The following is a 21410-nucleotide window of genomic DNA, read 5'->3' on the forward strand; positions in this document are numbered from 1 at the left end:
CATAAAATTAGTTACGTGCGCCTTCTAGCGACTGCTGTTTTTGTTTAACTTTCCGCTAGCTGACACAAACTAACTTAATGTCACAATACTTCCTGGTTCCATATAGAAGTTTTTATTGTATAGCGCCAACATTACTTAAAATAATTGAAACCCAATATTTAATTTAAACAATGTGTTTCAAATTTAATATTCTTTTAAAGACATAATTTTGTATTCTGGAAGCGTTTTGTATGTTATAAAGATTTATTAAGAACAGAATTCCTATTTTCACGTGTAAATAATCAGATATTGTGGCCTGTCTGTAGATTAACACGATGTTGTATCGATAACATGAAGGCCTCTGGCATTTCGAAACATGTGCAAATATACTGAGTTTATAATGAGTGTAGGCCGTGAACATACCGCTCGGCATATTCGCTGAATTATTCTGTGCAGAAATCTCATCTTTAAATCTTAATACTGTGTTACAAAGCAGGCAAGTAGATTTAATGAAAGTTATTTTTTAAACTTTCTTGATGGATTTGACTTAACGTGACTGATCTTGACTTTTATAGCAGGTTTTATTGTATATATTTGGGCAGAGACTCTTACCAAAAATTCCATGGGTCCTCGTAAAACTTCATTAGATTTTACACTGCTCTGTTATCCAGTTATTCCAGTACATAGTGCTTGTATTTTTCCAATGTTTTTGTGTTAGTCTGCTGTACAGCCAGCACCCATAACCATACAGCATGGCTAGAACTAAAATTAGAAATATACTCTTCTGTAAACTGAATAAAATATTTATGGATTGCGATTACTTATTGCATATTCCGTATCTATTATATGGTATGCGCTTTGCATTATTTAGTACTGTATACTCTTCATAGAACGGTGTAATGAACGTGCGGTGGTTAGAATTTCAAGCGTAAAGTTAGCAGCCATTTTAAAACGCGGCTTGTCAGTGGTTCGTTAATGTTATATTAACTCTAAAGGTTTCTTAATCCCAGGACAGTAACGTCATGTGTTGTGCTGTTTTAAGCTTTACCTAGCAACGACGCCATTCAATGGTATTAGGTTTTGTACGATTTGCGGTGTCAAGGTTTATATATCACACGCTGTATATATTTGTGACGCCGTGTTAGTTTAAACCAGTCAACCTTAGCACGACAAACGCGCGCCAATAGCTTCTCTTGAGTAGACGCTCAGGGATCGCAATCTGTTTCGTAATTTCTCTCGAGGACGCACCAGTGATATTGTTTAGTTTATAATGTAACGCTATAGGCTGGCCACCATCGTGAGTGTTTACGCAATAATGAGAAAGACGCAGTTAGAAAGCAGTCAATAATGAATCGGTTGTAAATAGTTGGATCAATGTAAGTACATTTAGCAGCTTAGATATGCCATTATGCGCACTGTGCAATGTGCATAATGCGTTTACATAGACTAAACCGTATCGCTATTACTTAGCTATCAATTTAGAATTGTAAACAAGATACCTTCTTTTCACTGAGGCTTGTCGTGTATTTCGCCATTGAAAAACACGCTGAGCTCAGACGGCAAAAGCTTTTAATTCGGATTTCTTATTGATCGAAGCTTTCTATGGTCGATATAACGAGATTCGTAACTGCTGAGCCGAATGTATAGTATACCCCATTCGAAGTTATATTGATTGTGGCATATCCATACCTATACGCGTAATATAAGCGTAAGAACGATTTGCAATGACTTGAACCGTTTACTGTCGTTGTATTTATGGCTTTGTAACTTTGTTTTATTTTTCAATAAAACAGCAGGTTTTTGTTTTGTGTTTATTGTAACTGTAGCAGTCAGAACATGTCCGGAAATAAGCCAAGTATTATTCAATCTTCAATGATGAGCAACAGCAACAGCAACTCATTGTTTGCAAATTCGATTCCAACCTGCGAGCCAGACCAACTTAGCCCACTATCCTCACCAGCGTTCGCCCGACGTTTTGGAACTCTCAAGCCTGTACAAGAGAAGCCTCCAACTCCCAATTTGCATAAGCTCGGGTCACCGGGAAACAAAACACGTGTTCGACAGGGGACTCCTAACGATGGAGGAGGATGCCACATCCCAAAAATGACTCTGAAGTCACCAAGTTACAGCGAAAATGACTTCGTTCCCACTCCAATGAGTATCGCCCCACTTCTTTCACCCGGGACCCTTCGACGGCTGGAACATCAACACCGAGTAGCGAAAGTAAGGCAAGCACAGCAGCAGAGCGGGTTGATGCCGCAAGGAGGCGTTAGTCCACCAGCATCCCCACAAACAGCTCGGAGAATTATAATGATGAGAGGAGGCGATGCACGTCGCTTTACCGTCGCGAGGACAAGGTTTGTTGATAATTTATTCCATATATACGTGGTGTTCATGTTCATGTTATACAGCAGCCTTGACCTCCACACGCATCATATGTTTATTCTATTAATAGTTTGTGATTTCTTTAGCACACAATACAGTAGAGAGGCATAAATATAATCATGTAAAGCCTAACGCCCTAATACAATAGTTAATGCGCGATTGTTTCAAAAAATGAAACGCATTCCAGTCGAACAATTAAGGCGGTCGCTGCCTTCTGGTGGCATTGTTTGCGTTTCCGCTCGATTAACGGCGAGGAGTCCATACGCCACACTTAATTTTAAGCTCTTGCGAGATATTTATGAATTTATATGAATGCTATTTTGGAAATTAAGCGTTCAATATGTTGGTAATGACAATTTGAAATAAGTTTACAGATCGGTGAAGTGTATTTAATTTCCCTTGTATATCCTCGTAGTTACTTAACCCACTAAATTAAATTAAATAGGCAGGACGGTCCATTGTAATTGTAGATTGTAGAAGAACACTTGCACATAGGCAGTAGAGTTGCTGTAAGCTTTGTTGAATCGTGAAGCTAATGCTCGTCCGATGTGTGCCATGAAACATGTTTGTAAATATTGCATTGTGGGTTTGAGTGTTTGTTCAAATTGCAACATGGTTAAATTGGCATCTGCGAAACTGAATTAGCTAATATGTATACGGGTATATTACTGCAACGTATTGATACCCAAATATGAATGGCAGTTAAACCTAACATTAGTATCCATAGCATTGTAACAGTTACACGACCACTAACTACATACCGGTGTATTTTAAAGCAGGATTCCTAAAACAACAGTCGTTTAAAAGCTATCTTCTCTTTATGCATAACTGATTGCTTTTCAGTTGGTAATATTTGTATTAACATAAAACTTCTTGTATGGATTACTATATGTGTGTACGCTGTGATCCCAGCAGATGTTTCATATCATGCTCCTAACCTATAATCACAATGTATATTCAGCATTCTTATCTTACAATAGCCGGTAGTATACTAGCAATTGTTACGAACCCTTACGTTGCCCAACAGCGATGCTATTGTTCTCTCGCACGTCATAATACAAAGGGTGTCAGGTTTCAATTCACTGTTAGTAAACCGCTCGCACGTCGATGTTCGTGCACCACCGCAAGTAAGAAACTCTTCAGTAGTTATTTCTCTGCGGATTATTCACTGTTTTACCATTATACGTGTTTAACTCGCCATGAAATCTAAACAATTATAACTAACATAGCAACAATAGAAATGAGTTACCGAAAGATTCCATTGCCCTTTCTGCAGATGTTATAAGTTTTAAACTAACCAAGTTACTCAGTTTTTGATTATGCAGAGCGTAGCTTAACTTCAGTAAATTCAGTAAAAAAACTAAGTTCAGGTTAAACCAACCAAGCTTTTCTATTGGTCTCGGTTTGTTTAGAAAATTTACAAACGAAGTGTCAGAAAGCGCCACAACGGTAGATAATGACGCATTCTTTATGTTGATAATACTGTGTGAAGGTAAACATATAGTAGATATCTTTGTGTGCCGCTCAAACCTCTTGCCTCGAGCGTAAGTAGCTATGCCCGTCACAAATAACCTTTGTTCGTTGGGTGTAAGGGTTTAAGCCTAGTGGTCAGGCGAGTGCAAGGTGCAATTTTTAATGAAATGATTTGCTTAAATGTACCGACCTTGCTTATTACGTGAAATTGAAATATTGATTTTATCGTCGTACGCCGAACATGGTTTTCCCATGCAAGGCCTGTATGTGAATTATTTATGTTATTGGCTCTACTAAAGGAAGCTTTGCCATGCAGTAATCGATATGTTGTAACATGGTTTAAAATTTATAAGGGCGAGTTACTAGTATTGATAATATTGTCCAAAATCGTTTCGTTGGATTACAGTCCTCGCAAGGTGCATGCAGGATTTTAAACTATTAGTAATGAGTTTGTCACTTTTAGTTCTAATCAGAATTTCTATCGACGTTTACGAGATTAGAAGACTATAGGTATTAAACTATATTACTAGCAGGATGTTAACTATTTGCTTCAAAACGTTAGTTTGTCTGCTGTGGGTATGGCGGAACCATTCGGGCGTTCATACAACCTTAATTTAGTTGTTACGTTTCTTCAATTTGAGTTCTTTTTACGTTCCGGTTACTTGCTTCAATTCAGGAGCATTACTAACAATGATAGTCATTCAACGATACCAGCAGTCGAATAACACAAGTTTGGTTACAAAGGTGAACTGATTTTCTCGATGTGGTACACCACACCATTGCACGAGATGTTATTGCAGTATTTAATGTATATTAATGTGCTGTATATATAACACTAACAAAATATGCTAAGTTCAGCAATTTGAGTGAGTGGGTAGAATAAGTCAGTATTAAAAGTGACACAAAGGTCGTAGCTTAAGAAAAAAAGGCAGTAAGTAACATTTATTTTGGCGCGCTATGGGTACAACAAAATACACGACCAAAGAATAAAACTACGTTTTCCGACGATGAAACATGAACTTATAAAGTGACAGAGATGGTTTATAATTAAGCTGTTATAAACCACTTACGTAGGTAGTTCTTCCAACCAATTCTTTTTAACTATTTGTAAATTTGTCATTTAAATTCCAAATGTGATAAAGAAAACATTTTTAGATTATATTGTAAACTTAGCAATACCAGTGTTGCGGTTGCAGAAATAATCGTTGCAATAAGCCCCTTTTCCCATAAGCCCCTTTGTACGTTTAGCAACATAAACAGGTTTTACAGACCTGCAGTGCCACCATGTAACAGAATACGATGCTGTGGTAGATATATATAGTACTATTGCTGTGTTAGTTAAAACAAACTCTGTAATTGCGGTTTACTTTATTTTTCTTTCTGCAACAGTGTGGTTATATTAGAGACATCGGTTACAATGTGGAATATGTTTTATTATTAATGTTTGGTGTGGAACATCAAATACCTCTATGGAGATATTGTTGGATGTGTTGTTTATACGACCAAAACAACATGTCTGGGCATCGCTTTGGAGAACAACGTTTAAATTCAACATTCCCAAGCAAGTCGTCGACCGTGATTCCAACTATACAACTTAGCGGTGTCGACACTGAAGATACTTACACAAGACCACACCTGCAATCCACCAAACCTTTACACAATGCTAAGGTATCATGGGCTCCCACTGTTAAACAAGTTAACCGCCCTGTTACTCTATGTGACCGTGGAACAATTAAACCAATATACAAACCAATGCGTACAACGAGGGAAGCAGGTTGTCATGATGACGAGAATTGTGAAAAAGAGGACGAAGAAATGATAAGGATTGGAGTGAGAGCAGCAAAGAAGAAGCCTTGTTTTCTAAACCCTTTACTTGCACGGGCTACGCAGCAACACCGGAGACATTCATGGATCTGGTAAGAAAATAACCTATATTGTACCAATGTAAGCAGTTTTCAACTGACTGTTGCCGTTTTTATTTATATACTTCGCGGGTAAATGTTACTGCGTGAGGTTTATAAATATATACTACATTATTTATTAGGCAAACTCAGGTCGCAATTTTATCTAAACCTAAACATCAATAACTGTTGGAAACTAATTCAGCTTAAATATGGGTTTCGGGTTCGCTAGCTATATTACTATCTTATGCACCAACGTAAAGTTTTGTTTTTGTTGAAACCAGTGTCATGTAAAATTACTACACGCATGCGTAGAAGGATTAGAACAGAGACCAAATGTCATTCCCGGACCTAAGTTTACACGACACCAGGTCAGCGCTTGTCCCCCTTCTTTGGTTTCGTTTGGCATTTCTGGTCAAAGTTTCGAACCGTAGTTGCTGTTATCAATCATTGTACATTCAATTTATAAGCAGCAAACTTTGTTTTATACGACCTGCGATATGCGTAGTCGGGAGTATCACGTGTTTTTCTGTGACGTTAAATTGAAATCTAATGACGTAGAGTCGCCTTCGAGGAGTTTAGATTTTATTGTAGGCCTCTCTTTGAAGTTTAAATATTTCTTAAAAATGTACTTTTTCGGCATAGAGTTAAATTTATTCTAAACCTTATTTAAATTGTAAATGAGAAATATTGTTGCAGCCAGCATATTTGGATATAAACAAGCCTCTGCGGCCACCCGCAGTGTAGTTCTTCGTACTGAAAGGGAGCAAAGGCATGAAATCGATCGATATTTGTGGTCATACAAAATCTTGTGCAGCTAGGTTTTGTATTAAAGACCATCCACGTATTACTCCCGCCTTCCACCTGCCTTTTGGTTATTCTCGAGGGTAATAACCGACTTAAATTCTTTGGTCATAAAGCAAACACTACACGCAATTGAGAGACGTGTGTATAGCGTTATATACCAACAGCGCAATTTTATCGTAGCTTGTACTTACAGTGTATTGGATAGTCTGTACAAACATTTATACTACGATATATACTTTATCTGCAACGAAACTGTTCGAGTAGTGGAGGCATGATCTGAGTTTAAAACGTTGGTATTTAGTGTTTAAAAAGATCGAGTCTAAGCTGTAAGTTAGACTTACCTGTTGTTTTCATATGGAAGGTACGAAAATTCGGAATATATGCACAGTTTCACATGTCATAGCTGTATAAACGTTGTATTCACGTTCGTTTTTACGTATGAAATTAAAAAAAACTTTTGTTTTATAAACTTTTGTTTATAATTTCACTGGAGTTGTCTAAATAATTTACAAGCAGAATTACGTCACATAAGCGTATGATTGATAGCGTGTCTGCTCGGGCTAGTTCGCCTACTCATATTGTTAGGGAAGGGGTGTAAGGTACAAAACGCACTGTTTTAAGAGACGGTTTGACGTCAGCACTTCACGCCTCTCAACAGTATTTCGGTTCACCGAGTAATTAATTAACCACAATCCCCAGGTACAGAACAATATGCAGGTCTGAAGTTAGTTATTTAACGCAACGTTCCTATTAAGGTTCTTGTAAGCCGAGAAGTTCAGTCTTTTGAGCCTAACAGTGATACACAACAGCTATATAACATACGAAAATTATGCATGGGTAACTTAGTTTGCATGCCTTTAATGTAAGTCGGTATATAGTTCACTGGGCAGTTAACTTCAGGTATCTACAAATAGTCAGCTTGATGTTTGCTCATCAATTATATGAAATTTTATACGGCAACGTATGCTGTGTGCCCAATGCCGGGAATCGTTAGCACAGACGTTGTTGACTTGCCTGAAATAAGGATATGCTCAAGACTGAGGAAATTAGAACGTACAAAGGAACACAAATATAAGTCAGCTACGTGGTAAAAGTAATCTAGCATTCTAGTGTAAACTATATTGCATCAATTTACCGTATATGTATTAAACCAATGATTTGCACAGCACAATTTGGTTGCAGTCAATGCCCCACGACACGATCATTATTTAACCTGTCGATAAAGTACCGTATAAACGGTACTGTTGTAGAACGGAAATGGTTTGCCACAAGTTTACACTTTTTCCTTGCTAGCTCCAAAGGCTTCTCGTCAAAGTGTAGTTTAGCAAATATTTGGCGAGCAAAGATCAGGCTTGCGCTTATGCAGTTTTTCTGTTGGCCGAGTTAACACAAAGGTGGCGCAAGGGAACAATTACCACAAATGGTTGCGATTCGTACGTCATACATTTCAAAGTAAATAAGTATGGCTTGAAAGCGAAGTACTTGACACGCAAAAACGACCATACCACCCAAGCGTATCTTCTTTGAGCCCCAATTTCTGTACTTGGTGTCAAGTTCGTACTGTCACGGTCAGTGGGTGTTGACTTATGTTGAATTATGTTTTTTCTTTATAGATGTAGTGAAGTGGATACCTTTGTTTATTATACTTTTCGCCTTCGTTATAAAACTCAGAGAGAGAACTTTGTTTACCCAGTGTCGATATATTTACTTTTAACTTTGCCTGGAATCAAGTTATGCGAGAAATAGAAATGGTGGAGCCTTCCCTGGCACAATCGTCATTGGCTACAGAGCAGGTGTCATCATTGATTGATGAAGCGGAACCAAACTTACTGCAAGCTTTTCAATGCGAGGGCCGACAATCTACCTGTGGTATAAACACGTATCGGCAATGCTCCAGTCAAAATCAAGTTCCGATTACTATTTTGCGGAAACTGGAGCCAGGGTCGTCCTACATTCGATCACGGCCCATACCTATCCCCACTAAACGTGTAAGCAGTAACCCATGTACGCCAGTTACACGAAGTTACGAATGTCCTAACCGTCGAAGAGTAAAACGGTAAGTTTAATTTCAGTTTTGGTACATTTTTCTATGTTCACTCGCACACGTTAATGCTTAGGTATCAAGCACAAATGCTGTGTTCGCATTTCTTCGTTTCAATGACAAAAAAGCGCTATTGATGAGCAGATATTATAGGTACATTTTAAGTTTATTTTACCTCCTCATGACTGCGTTGTGTTTAATGAGTTTATCAGATGCACTTCATTAGACCAGTGATGTCATTGGCACATTTGGGATTGCTAGCTGCTTCGTCGTAACAATAGTATGTAGTTAACATTTTGTCATACTAGGATTTCTAATAGTCATGCTGGGCTTGTCGTGGGCAAGGCAGTCTCTTGATTAAGCTGCTTCTGCTTTGTCAAAAAGGTGTTGACAGCCAACTTCTTCCTTATGTCCTAAGCAAAGGTTTCTCTTCGAACAGCTAAATGCCGTTGTATATCGTCCTATTATGCTGTTGCTTAAAAGCTAGTCTAAGATAGATAGAACAAGTTCTGTGTAAAAATATGCCGCTTGATAAAGCTGAAAAATACTATCGCCAGCGACCTACTGCAGGTGGAAGCAAAACAAATGAAGTGAGGCGAAATCGCAGTTTATGTGCGAGGGATCCAATCTTAAAACCTCTTCCTTATCATGAGTCAATGGCCACAGCAAGAACTCGTCTTCGGAATCTTACAGATCAAGAAAAGAGCAATCGGGCTTACGATGCCAGTCATATGCGGATGTACTCTCGTGATGTTGCTGATCGTAGATCAGGGGATGTTGGGTCATCTTCCTCGTTGATGACTTCTTCCAACTTTACCAGAAGAGATTCAACCATCGCAGGTGAAGATGACGTATTCTACAAACACCAAGATGATTGCAAAACTAGAACGCAGGGAGCCTTAACTTCAGACTTGAATAACAGACACTCGAGCTATTCTAGACGGAAAGCTGATCGTTTAACAACAAGGGAACGATCGATTGTTAATGACAATGACCCCACGCGCTTGGAAAATATTCGAGAAAGAACCGAATCTAATGCTTCCCCACTTAACATAAAAACAAGAGACAGTCATTTAAGTAGTCCATTTGATAACGTTTATAAACAAGTTGATGATTTGCGTCATCCAACACCAAGAATCAGTGTTCCATCTCACTCCGAGGTATTACGAAAGGGAGACGATGCAATCGATGCAACCAAGAAAGAAACTCGTGCAAGAACAAACCCAGAAACCCTAAATAAACAATTCACACAACAGGATTATTGTAGTAAACGTACACCTACACCGATGGTGAAGTCGGCATCCACACCAGAGTTTGCAAAGTCTTCCAGCGGAGTTCGCTCTCATGCTTACAACTCTTTATTTCGATATATGGACAATCACGTGACTAATTATTCGTTCAAGAACGCTGGCTTCCATCGCCATGATCTTATCGGTCCTGACACTTCACCCTCCGATATACAGAGTCTGATGTTGCTGTGCCCTATTCCAATCAACGTAGTCCGGACACCGCTCGGTTATGATATATACCTCACCTACGACGAAAGTGAAATACTCGCAATGGCGAAGGATCAATTAACTGAAAACGACTTCGGGCTTAGGTAATCGTCTACTGTGTAAAATACTTATCTCGGATAGTTTTGTGGTAACGGATGTAGATATTAACAAGCTGCCACTGCAGTATTTCAATGCAGTGGCTGTGGTTTTTAAACATACTTGCTGTATTTTGATATTACCAGTAAGTTTACGAAACAAAACACCCGTGTTTTAATGACTGTCGTTTTCCAGCTACGCGAGGATAAAGCAAGTTACATTTAATCAAATTGACAGTGTTTGTTATTAAGTTTATTTCCCACCATTAGTTCACAAGCACTACTGATCGCACTTCAGTTTTACTTTGTGCAAATCCACACGTCGAAACAAAGCGATCATACAGCGCCACCTAACGACCGATACTATTGGCAAGGCTCGGCACTTGTCGTGAGAAAATTGACTGAGTCGTCAAAGTTTTGTTGCTTTATCGGATATAGAGTTATAGCCCAGGGCCCCAAAACATCATTTTAAGATAAACGATTGCTCGTTATTTGACATCCGTCCAAAAGTTACCTCCGCACGCTTTGTTTGAGCTTATTTAGCCGCTGATGATATGCGTAGGATTAAATCAATACACCACTCAAATGTCTGGTGAGGTTTTAATCCGATGTTAGACATACATAGGTTGTTTAATCATGCGAAATAATTTAACGAAGTACAAGTAATGCTTGGTTCGACCATCGTTGGTAGCATATAATACATCATTTTATTCAGCTGTGTGGGACCTCGACAGGTTTTAATAGATTTATGAATCACCGGGAGTTAGTATATGCATTACGCACCGTGTGTGATATGGATAGAAGAAAGGTTCAGTACTTATTGCGGTTTACTACGACAATATGAGATTCCATTATAAAGATTCAATTCTTTATTCAATGTATTGTTTCCGCACCCGTTGCTTTCACGGTAGCTTATTTTATATGTGTTCATTGTAACCATGCTCTTAGGGTTACGCGAAATCAATATATGTTTTAGCTGTATTGGTCGAGAGTTGTTTTACATTTACTAATTTCCTTCGCTAAAATCCCATGTGTATATGACGTATACACTTCATTAAAGACGCTAGTACTTGTGGGTTGTGATACAGATGAGGTTTGGCAGACCAAATGTCTATAAGTTCGAGGTATACTTACAGTAAAGACTTTACCGGTTCTCATTTATATATTGGTGTATGAGAGATAGGTGACCAAGTATCATGCTGGTTGTGAAGCTACACAAGCGTTGAAAACGAAATTTAAATAATTTAAAGCGTTGCATTCATCCAAGTGTTTATGATAGCATGTTTCGAAAGAAGATGCGACCAGGACCACTCAACATTGTATACAATATTCCAACCCCAAACGCAAAACTGAAAAGGATATTTTCGTTCAAGTAAGCTACTTGTACATACATATATAAGCATACGTAAAACGACAATAGTGGGCTTTTTCTATCAAAGTGTTTATTTTTTGTTTCACAATTTATTAACATGTAAACATACGACAGAACCTTTAGTTGTTAAAGATTTCTATTTGATTTGTTCTGCGTAACAAACGTGCGCATCTAAATGTTTGCCGGTTGGTGAAACTTGACTGCGAACGTGAACTGTATAGTTTACGATAGGTAGCGTGTTCTAAAGATAACCATTTCAACAGCTCTGTGTTTTTACGTCTCTAGAGAACAAACACGAACAATCAATAAATTTCATTGCTACCGAACGTTAGCGCTTTGTTCTTCCTATTGTTGTTATATCCACCTGATATGTAACTCGTCTCGTATACTGGAAGTTTCCTCGTCACCAGTGTAGCACAGTAGCACCTACCTAAATATGCATCGGCACGATGCATTGTGTTTCTGCATGCACGCGCCTTTACCTCTCAATTTCCGTTTAAACGACAGCGATTCTCTTGCATGGACGTCACAGCCTCTAAACTAGCGGTAAATTGTCGACAAAAGCAGTTATTGGTGCAATGATGTAAAAGTATTTCGGGTGAACCATGTGTGTAGGTATAGCGTCGTATGATTGCGTATTTCGCAAAGCAAGCCTATCCAATACTGAGGTTACATTAGTTAACTTCAAGCGGGCTGTTAAATTGACTAGTAACCAGCGAACTGTGCGAGCTTAAACTTTCAGTTACCCTTGATATAAAGAGCAAAAGAGGTATGTTTTTCACGGTTGAGGACACAGAGAAAGATAGCAACCTTCGCCGGCAATCTTTGCTACACAGGTTTGTATAATCATATATAATTTACATTTGCGCCGAAACATCAATCGTTGAAAGGGTAACCTCTGCTTTATTAGACAATTGTACTATGACTTAGTTACAGCGTAAAACACGAAAGCAGATATCTCGCTAGTAAGCACTGTAATTGTCCACAGCCACTTGAGCTTTGCCGTGTATTATCACGAATACAATTTGGAAGGGATTAAATGAAGTAAGAGTCCGATTATCGATCACGCAATGTTAATAACAGAACGTTGCTTCAGGACATAAGCACTTCGTAGTGACATGTCCCATATGGTGGGCCTTTTCTAATTGCTAATGGTGAGTTAGTCCAGGCTTTGTTTAAAGGTAGTTGTTGTGTAGTGCAAAGTTTCAAGCAAAGTTGTTGGTTTAGCTAGACGCGTTTGCATGTGTGTGCCACGCGTAAGCCATACTTGCGTTGGCGTTGCCCAGGATTTGAGTCAAAACGGAAGTTTGTGGCAACTAACGGCAACTCTTATGTGCTGATGCTGTTGTCTGTACGTCAGCCACATAAAACTGACATAATGTCGCTATAATCTGATACTCGCCGCCAGTCTCGTGCGCAGTGCACCACCAGAGGCAACGACAGATACAGAGTGTTGTGTAGTAATTGATTAGACAGGTTGTTCTGTGTGCGATGCTACGTTGGTTGGAATGTTACAGTCGGTTGTTATTTTGCTGCCAGCGACGGTTTTAGGCTGCGCTCACGTTATTATGCTAGAAGTTATCGCGTTTTAATTATTAATAGTTTTGGCTAAAGCTAAGGTAGAAAGTTATATAACAATATGCCTTTAACAGTTTGAGTCACTTTGAGGAATTGTTTTAACTAAAATCATACAGTATAAGCTTTGTGTTGAACATATTGTTTTTGTAGTTTGTACGAAGTGTTATTATATATGGCGTCTGAGCTGAATAGTTCACCTGAGCCAATCATAGCTGAAAGTCGAGATATTTTGCTACCATTGAGAGCAAGATTAAGCAATCCTGAATCTGTTCATAGCAATATTCATCGTTATATTCGACTACACCCACGCATTAGTCGAAAATGTCGCGCATCATTACCAAATATAAGGATTCCAAAGTTTAGGTTTGTTCTGAAAATATTTAATATTCACTTGGTGTTTATAAAGCAATTATTGTTTGTGGTGTTCTAATTGTCACTCAATTAGTACAAACACTGCTGACAGGTAGAAATGAAAAATGAACTGTATATCTATTCCTAGTTAAAAAATAGCTGGCAACCATGTACAGTACATGTCTCTGAACTCATTTAAGGTTTTATAAACCTTGAAACAAAGAAACAGTTTAGCTATAACTATTTCACGTTTAAGCATTACATTAATTTGACAGTTTTGATGTTGAGAACGGATTAGCTCCTGCAAGAAGTCCGGTTGATGCACAGGCATCTCCAGGGATGATTCTTCATTCAACTGCGGTTCCGCACTCTCAGCGAAGAGAATCTTTCCTATACAGATCGGACAGTGAATTTGATCAGTCGTCACCAAAAATTGGCTCAAGAAATTCCTCTGTTGTTAGTGATATGTAAGTTAAGCTCTGCTCCTAGGTCACATCGTAACAATGTGTTACTATTTAACTTGGACTGGCTGTGCCATTTTACTAATTTTTTTTTTCTCGTTAAAATTTGACTAAACATAAAATGATATGCCTAATGAGTCCTGTTTATATGAAGACATAATTGTCAGTCATCCCGAATAGGATGTTAAAACATTGGTTAAAAAAGTATAATATGCCTGGCAGCAGGAGTAAATATAATTGTCCTCGTTTGACAACCAACTAATAAATATTTCACACAAAGCTATAAAGTGGGATATTAATGTTTGAACATATGTAGGCATGGAATAGAGGATCTCATTGTCACCCCATTTGCTCAGGTGAGTCGTAAACTTCAATTTTTGTCAACGTTTCATCCATTGTTTAAATATTAAAATTAATCAACAACATTAAGTGTGATTTTTTTTATCTTGCCGTAAAAGTCTTTTGCTTAAATGTTACATTAATTATTTTGAAAAGATTTAGTAAAGCTATTATTTTTAAAGGCATAGGTTCGTTACATTACGGTACCTACACAAGAGTTAGTGTTACCTGATGTCTATGATGATGTTGTAAAGTGTGTTTTACTGCACAGTTTTTTTGGTAATGTATCATATGTACTCTCCTCGTAAATATTTAAAACAAAGTATGACACACGCACACAGCATTGAGCCAAAACCCTATTTCAATCGCTGAAAGTAAACGCTTGTATAAATTATTCATGTGTTTTATATTTTTCATCATATCTCCAGATAATGTTTCAGACTCATTTGAATGTTTGATTACAACTAAAAGTTATTAACTTTAAAAACATTCGAATAATTTCCGGTTTAAAGTTTAGAAAGTTTGTTGTAACTATAAAAGCCAGTTTAAATTAGGGGTATTTATTCTACAAGTCTACACATGCCAGTTTAAATTAGTATTTATTAGTTAGTTGGCAGTTTAGTTTACTCAGTAAATGTAATTTTTGTTATAAGGAAATGAAGGTTCTTTTCTCCTTACTTTAACATTATTTATCATTGTAATGATTGTTTCCATTCTTCCTCTTTCCACTTGACAGAATAGCCCTTATAATTGAATTTCGTAAAGTTTTTAATAATTGATTTAAAAAAGCTATGATGTATACAAATAATTTCAAAAGATTTATTTCATTATTTAGAATTACGTACATTAAAAACCCAATCTGTTCAATAGTAAATAAATATCTTGACTTGTCAGAAATTCTGTATCATCCTCACTCTATAAGTGCGTTAAAAGCATGTAACTCACTTGAAAAACTTAATTAAAGTAGAATTGTAACAGGTGCTTGCAAGTCTGCGCCGAGTCCGCAATGATTTCATCATGTTAACCAACATCAATCCACCAACTAATAACAAGTAAGTTGAGTTAAAAATACTCTTTATTTAAAAATATTTAAAAAAAATTTGTTTGGGTAAACAAAAATGTAATAAGTATATATTATTGAAATATTAGAAAAAGGATAGTGCTCCAATTAACCACAGGTGAGAGAAATGTTGATAACATGCACATTAATCAAGTAGTGGTTAAATGATTAGACTAAAAATGATTAAACCTCATTTGAGAAATGAAGATTTGAAAGTCTGTATTTATTGCATTTAACCTGTTTTCTCCTTAATGTAGGAATAGCCCAGTCAAATAGGTACTGTATATTTTTATGCAGATCTCCAAGTAGTCAAGGAAAGATGTCGTCCAACTCAAGTCCGACCATCCCAGTAAACCAGCAAGGTAATGTGGTCCCTGGAACAGAAGAATTTGTGCAAAGAGCAGTAAACACAGTTGAAGAGCTGGACTGGTGTTTAGAACAACTTGATGCGGTACAAACACACAGATCTGTCAGTGAAATGGCTTCAAACAAGGTCAGTTGAAATATTAGGATCAATATGTTTACTAAAATATTTTAGGTAGTGGTTACAATTATATTTGTTTAATATTTTAGGTAGTGGATACATTGTTTAACCTAAAATTTAGCTTTAAATATATCGGATTCCATGAAAAAAATTAATTTCTAAATGATGATGTAGGTATGATATCATTTGTTTCTGCCAAAACCACACACTGTTAATGTGCTCTTCAAGATATTTAAATATCATTTTATATGTCCTAATAAGTAGACCTGTTCAATACAGTCAGTTGACTTTTCAATTAACTTTTTTTACAATAATATCTTATTTTGGATACATGGAAACACCATAGTTAATGTTTATTGTATTCTTTTTTAATGTAATTGTTTTGTTTAGTTTAAACGGATGTTGAATAAAGAACTAAACCAACTCTCCGGCATGAGCAAATCAGGGAATCAGGTTTCAGAGTTTATTTCAACAATTTTCCTTGGTGAGTTGCGCTCAATCTGTATTAGGCCTTCATATGTAAAAACTACATACTACCTGTAAGCTATATTAATCTTATGTCATTAGTTGACTTCTTGGACTAATCATGGGTTTAGTGAAAGGTTAGTTGTGTAGTTTAGTCAGAAATGTAAAGGAACTTGCTCAGTGTGGACTCGTTGCATCATAGATATATGTCATAGAGTTTGTTATAGGTCAGGACTTGGTTGCATGGTATATTATATTAAATGTTTCACAATTAACTATAAACCCTTTTAATTATTCAAAAATACAAGTGTTTGATTGTTTTTTCCTAAAAAGTTGTTTTTTTCACTAAGCTTAAAGTGTAGAATTTCCTGAAAATCAATTAAAAATAATTTTTTAAGTGTTATTGTTTATTGCACCACTGTTGATTAAATATTTGAAAAAAATGTAAACATTTATTTGATTGTATGTTTGTCATGAAACATTTTGTTTACTAAGTCGTTTACATATTAATTCACAACATGTATTATGATATCACAGATAACCAGAATGACGTGATGTCACCAAACCATGACCCGACAGATGACAGAGAGAAGAGACCCGCCTCTCCTAATTGTGGAGCTATCGGGAAAACAACAAAATCTCATCTAAATCCTGCTGGTAGAATAATGGGAGATATAACAGGTTGATTGTGTTTTTTTAAATGTTATTTTACAATTATCCTCAATGTTAAAGAAGAAATTTTACATTTTATAACGTATATACGTTCACCTAAAGGTGTGTGTGTGTCACTGGTCCTAAACAATCAATTTGTATAATATTTATCTCCAGCAGCACATATAGATATATAATAACTTTAATTCTTACCAGGTATTAAACAAATGAACCGACATAGAGATACAATATCCAGGTGGAGGAAGCTACCAATGTATGGAGTTGTTGTCAGCAATGAAGAAGCACTTGCTAAGGTTTCATTTCCTTTTTATACAATGACTAACATAGTATGCTACTGTATAAATAAACATTTTTTTCTAACTTTAATTAGCAGTATTTAATTTACCTGGGCCTTATTTTTGTGTGCACACAACTTTTGTGTATGAAAAATATTATTGTGGATGTGTCAAATTTAAATTCCAATTTTTTTTCAGGAATTGGAAGACATTGATACTTGGGGAGGAGTGGATTTGTTTAAAATCGCCGAGATCAGCAACAATCGACCTCTCACAAGCATCATGTACACAATATGCAAAGTAAGTAACAAGAGCCATGGTAAATATAAATCCAAAATTCTCGAACACCCAGCCTTGTTTAACTTTCAATATCTTTAGTTTTAAATGTTTGACGTACTAAGTAACAATTGTTCTCACCATAAACAGGGTTTCTCAAACTATGTAAAATATTAGTTTTAAAAGTCTGATACGCTACAAACATGTTATCCAGGTCCCACGACCCTCCAAAACAATTTGAGAATCTTTACTTTTATAGAATCAACTAGTATCATGATTCTTTTAACAGAAACGTGATATGTTCGTAAAATTCAAGCTATCACCTGTGAAATTTCTCACATACATGATGACATTGGAGGACCATTATAGGAAGGTTCCATACCATAACAGCTTACATGCAGCTGATGTTACACAATCTGTCCATGTTTTACTTTCTTCTGCTGCACTTGATGTGAGTGGTGTTTTGGAAATTACTGTTTTTACTTCATACATCCACATTTACGTAAATATTTACTAGTGTTGTAGCAGTGGGGGTAGAGCCTTATAACTGGAAGATATGGGTCCAAAGTACGATGCTGCTGGTATAAGGGGCATGTATGTCTATGGGGAAAACAATTAGTTGGAATTGCTCCAACCGGCGACTGTTGGATTGTCTAAATTAAAAGTCATACAGAATATTAATTTTAATAGTCAGCCAATAATAAGTTGATAATTGTTTTATAAAGTCATAAAGCATCCTTATGTTATGTGCAATATCTTAAGTTATATTTAGTAATATATTTCTTTGTGATCTTGGATATAGATTTATCATTAATTCCCACAATGATGTGTAATATTGCATGTTTGTATCTTACAGAGCGTTTTTACTGACCTTGAGGTTCTTGCTGCTCTTGTAGCGAGTGCGATGCATGATGTGGATCATCCTGGACTCAATAATCAATATCATTGCGCAAATAGTAAGTTCTTGTTTTGTTGTTTCTATTTATGTATTGATGGAATCGATAAGGGATTCCTCAAGTAGGAGAAGGTGTTAGTTTCATATACAAGAATGTAATAGATATGTGAAAGGTGAGAGATGACAAAATGTCATATAAGCTATAACCAAAATGTTGTACGTCAATAAGTTAATGAAATAATAATGGGAACTAATGCCATTCACACACTACATTTGTTTAGTTTTATAAAACAAGCAAAAATAATAAATAGCAGTCTATAAAACCTGATGTTCAACAAACGATTTATCAGCTGTTAACTACATTTACACAATAGTAAAAATAAAATTAAAGCCAATGTAATAATAAAATATCTTTTGTGCAACCTATTAAAACTAGCGGCATTTTCTATTTTAGGAGCTAGGTAGCTTAAAAAAGTCCTTTTTGAATTTCAGGCACTGAACTTGCTATAATGTACAATGATGAGTGTGTGTTGGAGAACCACCATCTTGCTGTTGGTTTCAAACTTATGCAGCAAGATCATTGCGATGTTTTTGAACATTTTACTCAGAAACAGTGGCAGAGTTTAAGGAAGATGGCGATTGACATGGTAAGTGTGTAACTATCATAGTGTGTTTTATATTGATATACCTTGTACGAAATACATTAGCGCCAAAATAAGTAGATTTGCATTTTACTTACTAATACCTGCTTACAGGTTCTGGCAACAGATATGTCAAAACATATGCAGCTTCTTGCCAACCTTAAAACTATGGTAGAAACAAAGAAAGTAGCCGCCTCAGGTGTCCTTATGCTTGACAACTACACTGACAGAATACAGGTAATTATTGCAAAACACATCCCTATATTTTCAACACTTATTGATATGTACAAATGTTTTAAAATGATACATAAACCACAATCACTAAGATTTAGAACGATTTTTTTTTAAATTTAGCTATTTCATGTATTTTACCTACTGACATTTAAAATGTCTAATGCAAGCAACATAAATAGGTCCTTGAAATGTGGTAGGCAAAAAAAGAGAAGTGATCTGTTATTATTATATAATACGGGTGGCAGCAACAAATGATTTAAACTTATTATTTGTTTGTAGGTATTGCAAAACATGGTTCATTGCGCTGACCTAAGCAACTCATCAAAGCCGATAGAAGCTTACAAGCAGTGGGTGGCTCGCCTTATTGATGAGTTTTGGATGCAAGGTGATGTTGAGAGAGAGGCGGGGCTGGAGATAAGCCCCCTGTGTGACAGACACAATACTTCAATTGAACGATCACAGGTTTGTTATTTCTAATATAAAAGTAGTATGTCAGTTTTATTTTCCACCATTATTTATCCTTGCATAGCAAAGCAGTTCAGAATTATAACACTAGTATCCTATTTTGCTACATTTATAGTAGCTACATACACCTCACTCCACGTACGGATAGGGTTCGAAAATTTATTTGTGAATATCTTTCAACCCATTAATGACCACTGTGTTGGTTAATATTCCCAGCGCTTGGCCAAAGGCAATGCTGTGACCATTGTGGGCGAGCTTTGAATTTGGTATGACATGCGATGTAACCACTGTGGCATCCATAACATGTCATAGACTTGTATGTAGTCTGGATTTGTATCAACATGTTGCATATACAGGTGATGTTCATTGATTTTGTTGTCCATCCGTTGTTGGAGACTTGGGCTGACCTTGTGAACCCATATGCACAAGATATTATCAACCAACTCGCTTCTAACAGAGAATATTATGCAAGTCGATTACCAAATTTGTAAGTACAAGTGAAAATGTAACAAGAGAATGAAATATGCCATGAAATATATGTTAGTTAATTTTTTAACAGTAACAAATAAATGCATTAAATTTAATTGTGCTCTCTTGTAAACAACTTAACAGACCTTCACCGAATGAAACCAGTGATTGTGATGTCACAGTGGTTGATGACTCGTCAACAGAGACGGAAGGAGATGAAAGCGATGATGATGTCATACAGACTCCTGTTCCAACTTCACAACTTCAGAACAATCGGTTTCAGTTTCAGATTTCACTTGATGAAGATTCTTCAGTGTCCGAACTTTCTGAACGGCGTAAATCTCGCGAAATGACCAACAAACCACCTCGGTAGCGCATCTTACTCCAATGTAAGCACCATAAGATGAAGCATCGTGGTAACGGGTGGTAACGTTGCTCCACAGCGCCACCTATGAACTGGATACCACGCAAACACACTGTGAAGCGGACAGCGGCCTTGAATAAACACATTCATACAGATACAAACTTATAACTGATACTAAACTGAACTAAGTCGGTGATCAGAGATTTATTGCAGTAGCTTAGTATTTATTTTACATTGATCTTTCTTTGCACAGAAACTCTTGTTATCATATTGATGGCTGCTTTTATCATGAAATCTCCCTCACAACGTTAACCAAGAAAATATAAAAATTTCTTCAAAAAAAACAACTGAGGAAAAATTAATTCGCTCCAATCATCACCAGCCCTACCTCACACACTCACACTAACCATGCGACGTAGTCATAAATATGTGTCGTCACTTAAATCGTAATAATAGTTGTCCATGTTGTGGGATATCATGTATTTTAATCTCCTTGTCGCTTACAAATTGCTGGTGAAGGAAACAAAGATTTAAGTTAAAATACAACGAAGCAAATTCTGTTGAAGCAATCAGCATTTGTGAAAAAAATCATTCATATGAGAAGAAATTTGAGTAAATGTGAATGCATGAGAGCAATACATGTGTCTAAGTAACTGATGAAGCAATTCTTATGACAACATAGTAAGATTTGATGTTGTATTAAACAAGATAAGAACATAAAAGTTTCAAAAATTAAATGAATTTGTCTTGGTTGTTTTATGTCAGTACTGGATTTTATTAGTTTGCAAAACAACGAATATTTGTTAACTTCATATACCTTTTAACTTCAGTAA

The 21410-nt window shown here is 36.5% G+C and overlaps 1 protein-coding gene across 3 annotated transcripts; it reads left to right on the forward strand.

Annotated features, from left to right (window-relative positions):
* The first annotated feature begins 1756 nt into the window (after positions 1–1756).
* Positions 1757–21213, forward strand: LOC149735278 (3',5'-cyclic-AMP phosphodiesterase 4C-like). Of its 3 annotated transcripts, none has more exons than XM_089878189.1 (16): positions 1757–2336; positions 13754–13945; positions 14256–14295; positions 15257–15330; positions 15636–15831; positions 16213–16306; positions 16825–16968; positions 17155–17252; positions 17433–17534; positions 17800–17961; positions 18367–18466; positions 18898–19052; positions 19161–19283; positions 19560–19742; positions 20102–20232; positions 20358–21213. In XM_089878189.1, exons 1-16 carry the CDS (start codon positions 1816–1818, stop codon positions 20584–20586), a joined length of 2544 nt encoding a protein of 847 aa, XP_089734315.1. In that variant the 5' UTR covers positions 1757–1815; the 3' UTR covers positions 20587–21213. The 3 variants fall into 3 exon arrangements, with proteins under 3 accessions (XP_089734315.1, XP_089734316.1, XP_089734314.1); XM_089878190.1 differs by lacking the exon at positions 1757–2336 and adding an exon at positions 3956–5753; XM_089878188.1 differs by lacking the exon at positions 1757–2336 and adding an exon at positions 8938–10186.
* Positions 21214–21410: the final 197 nt, after the last annotated feature.

The sequence above is a fragment of the Ciona robusta genome, chromosome 5, assembly GCF_009617815.1.
Source record: "Ciona robusta chromosome 5, ASM961781v2".
Classification (NCBI taxonomy): Eukaryota; Metazoa; Chordata; class Ascidiacea; order Phlebobranchia; family Cionidae; genus Ciona; species Ciona robusta.

Coding starts and splice junctions, on each gene's coding strand:
- LOC149735278 (XM_089878188.1), top strand. CDS start 9,108: ATGCCGCTTGATAAAGCTGAAAAATACTATCGCCAGCGACCTACTGCA. Junction 14,296..15,256: donor TTGTCACCCCATTTGCTCAG/GTGAGTCGTAAA, acceptor GAATTGTAACAG/GTGCTTGCAAGTCTGCGCCG. Junction 17,253..17,432: donor ATGAAGAAGCACTTGCTAAG/GTTTCATTTCCT, acceptor ATTTTTTTTCAG/GAATTGGAAGACATTGATAC.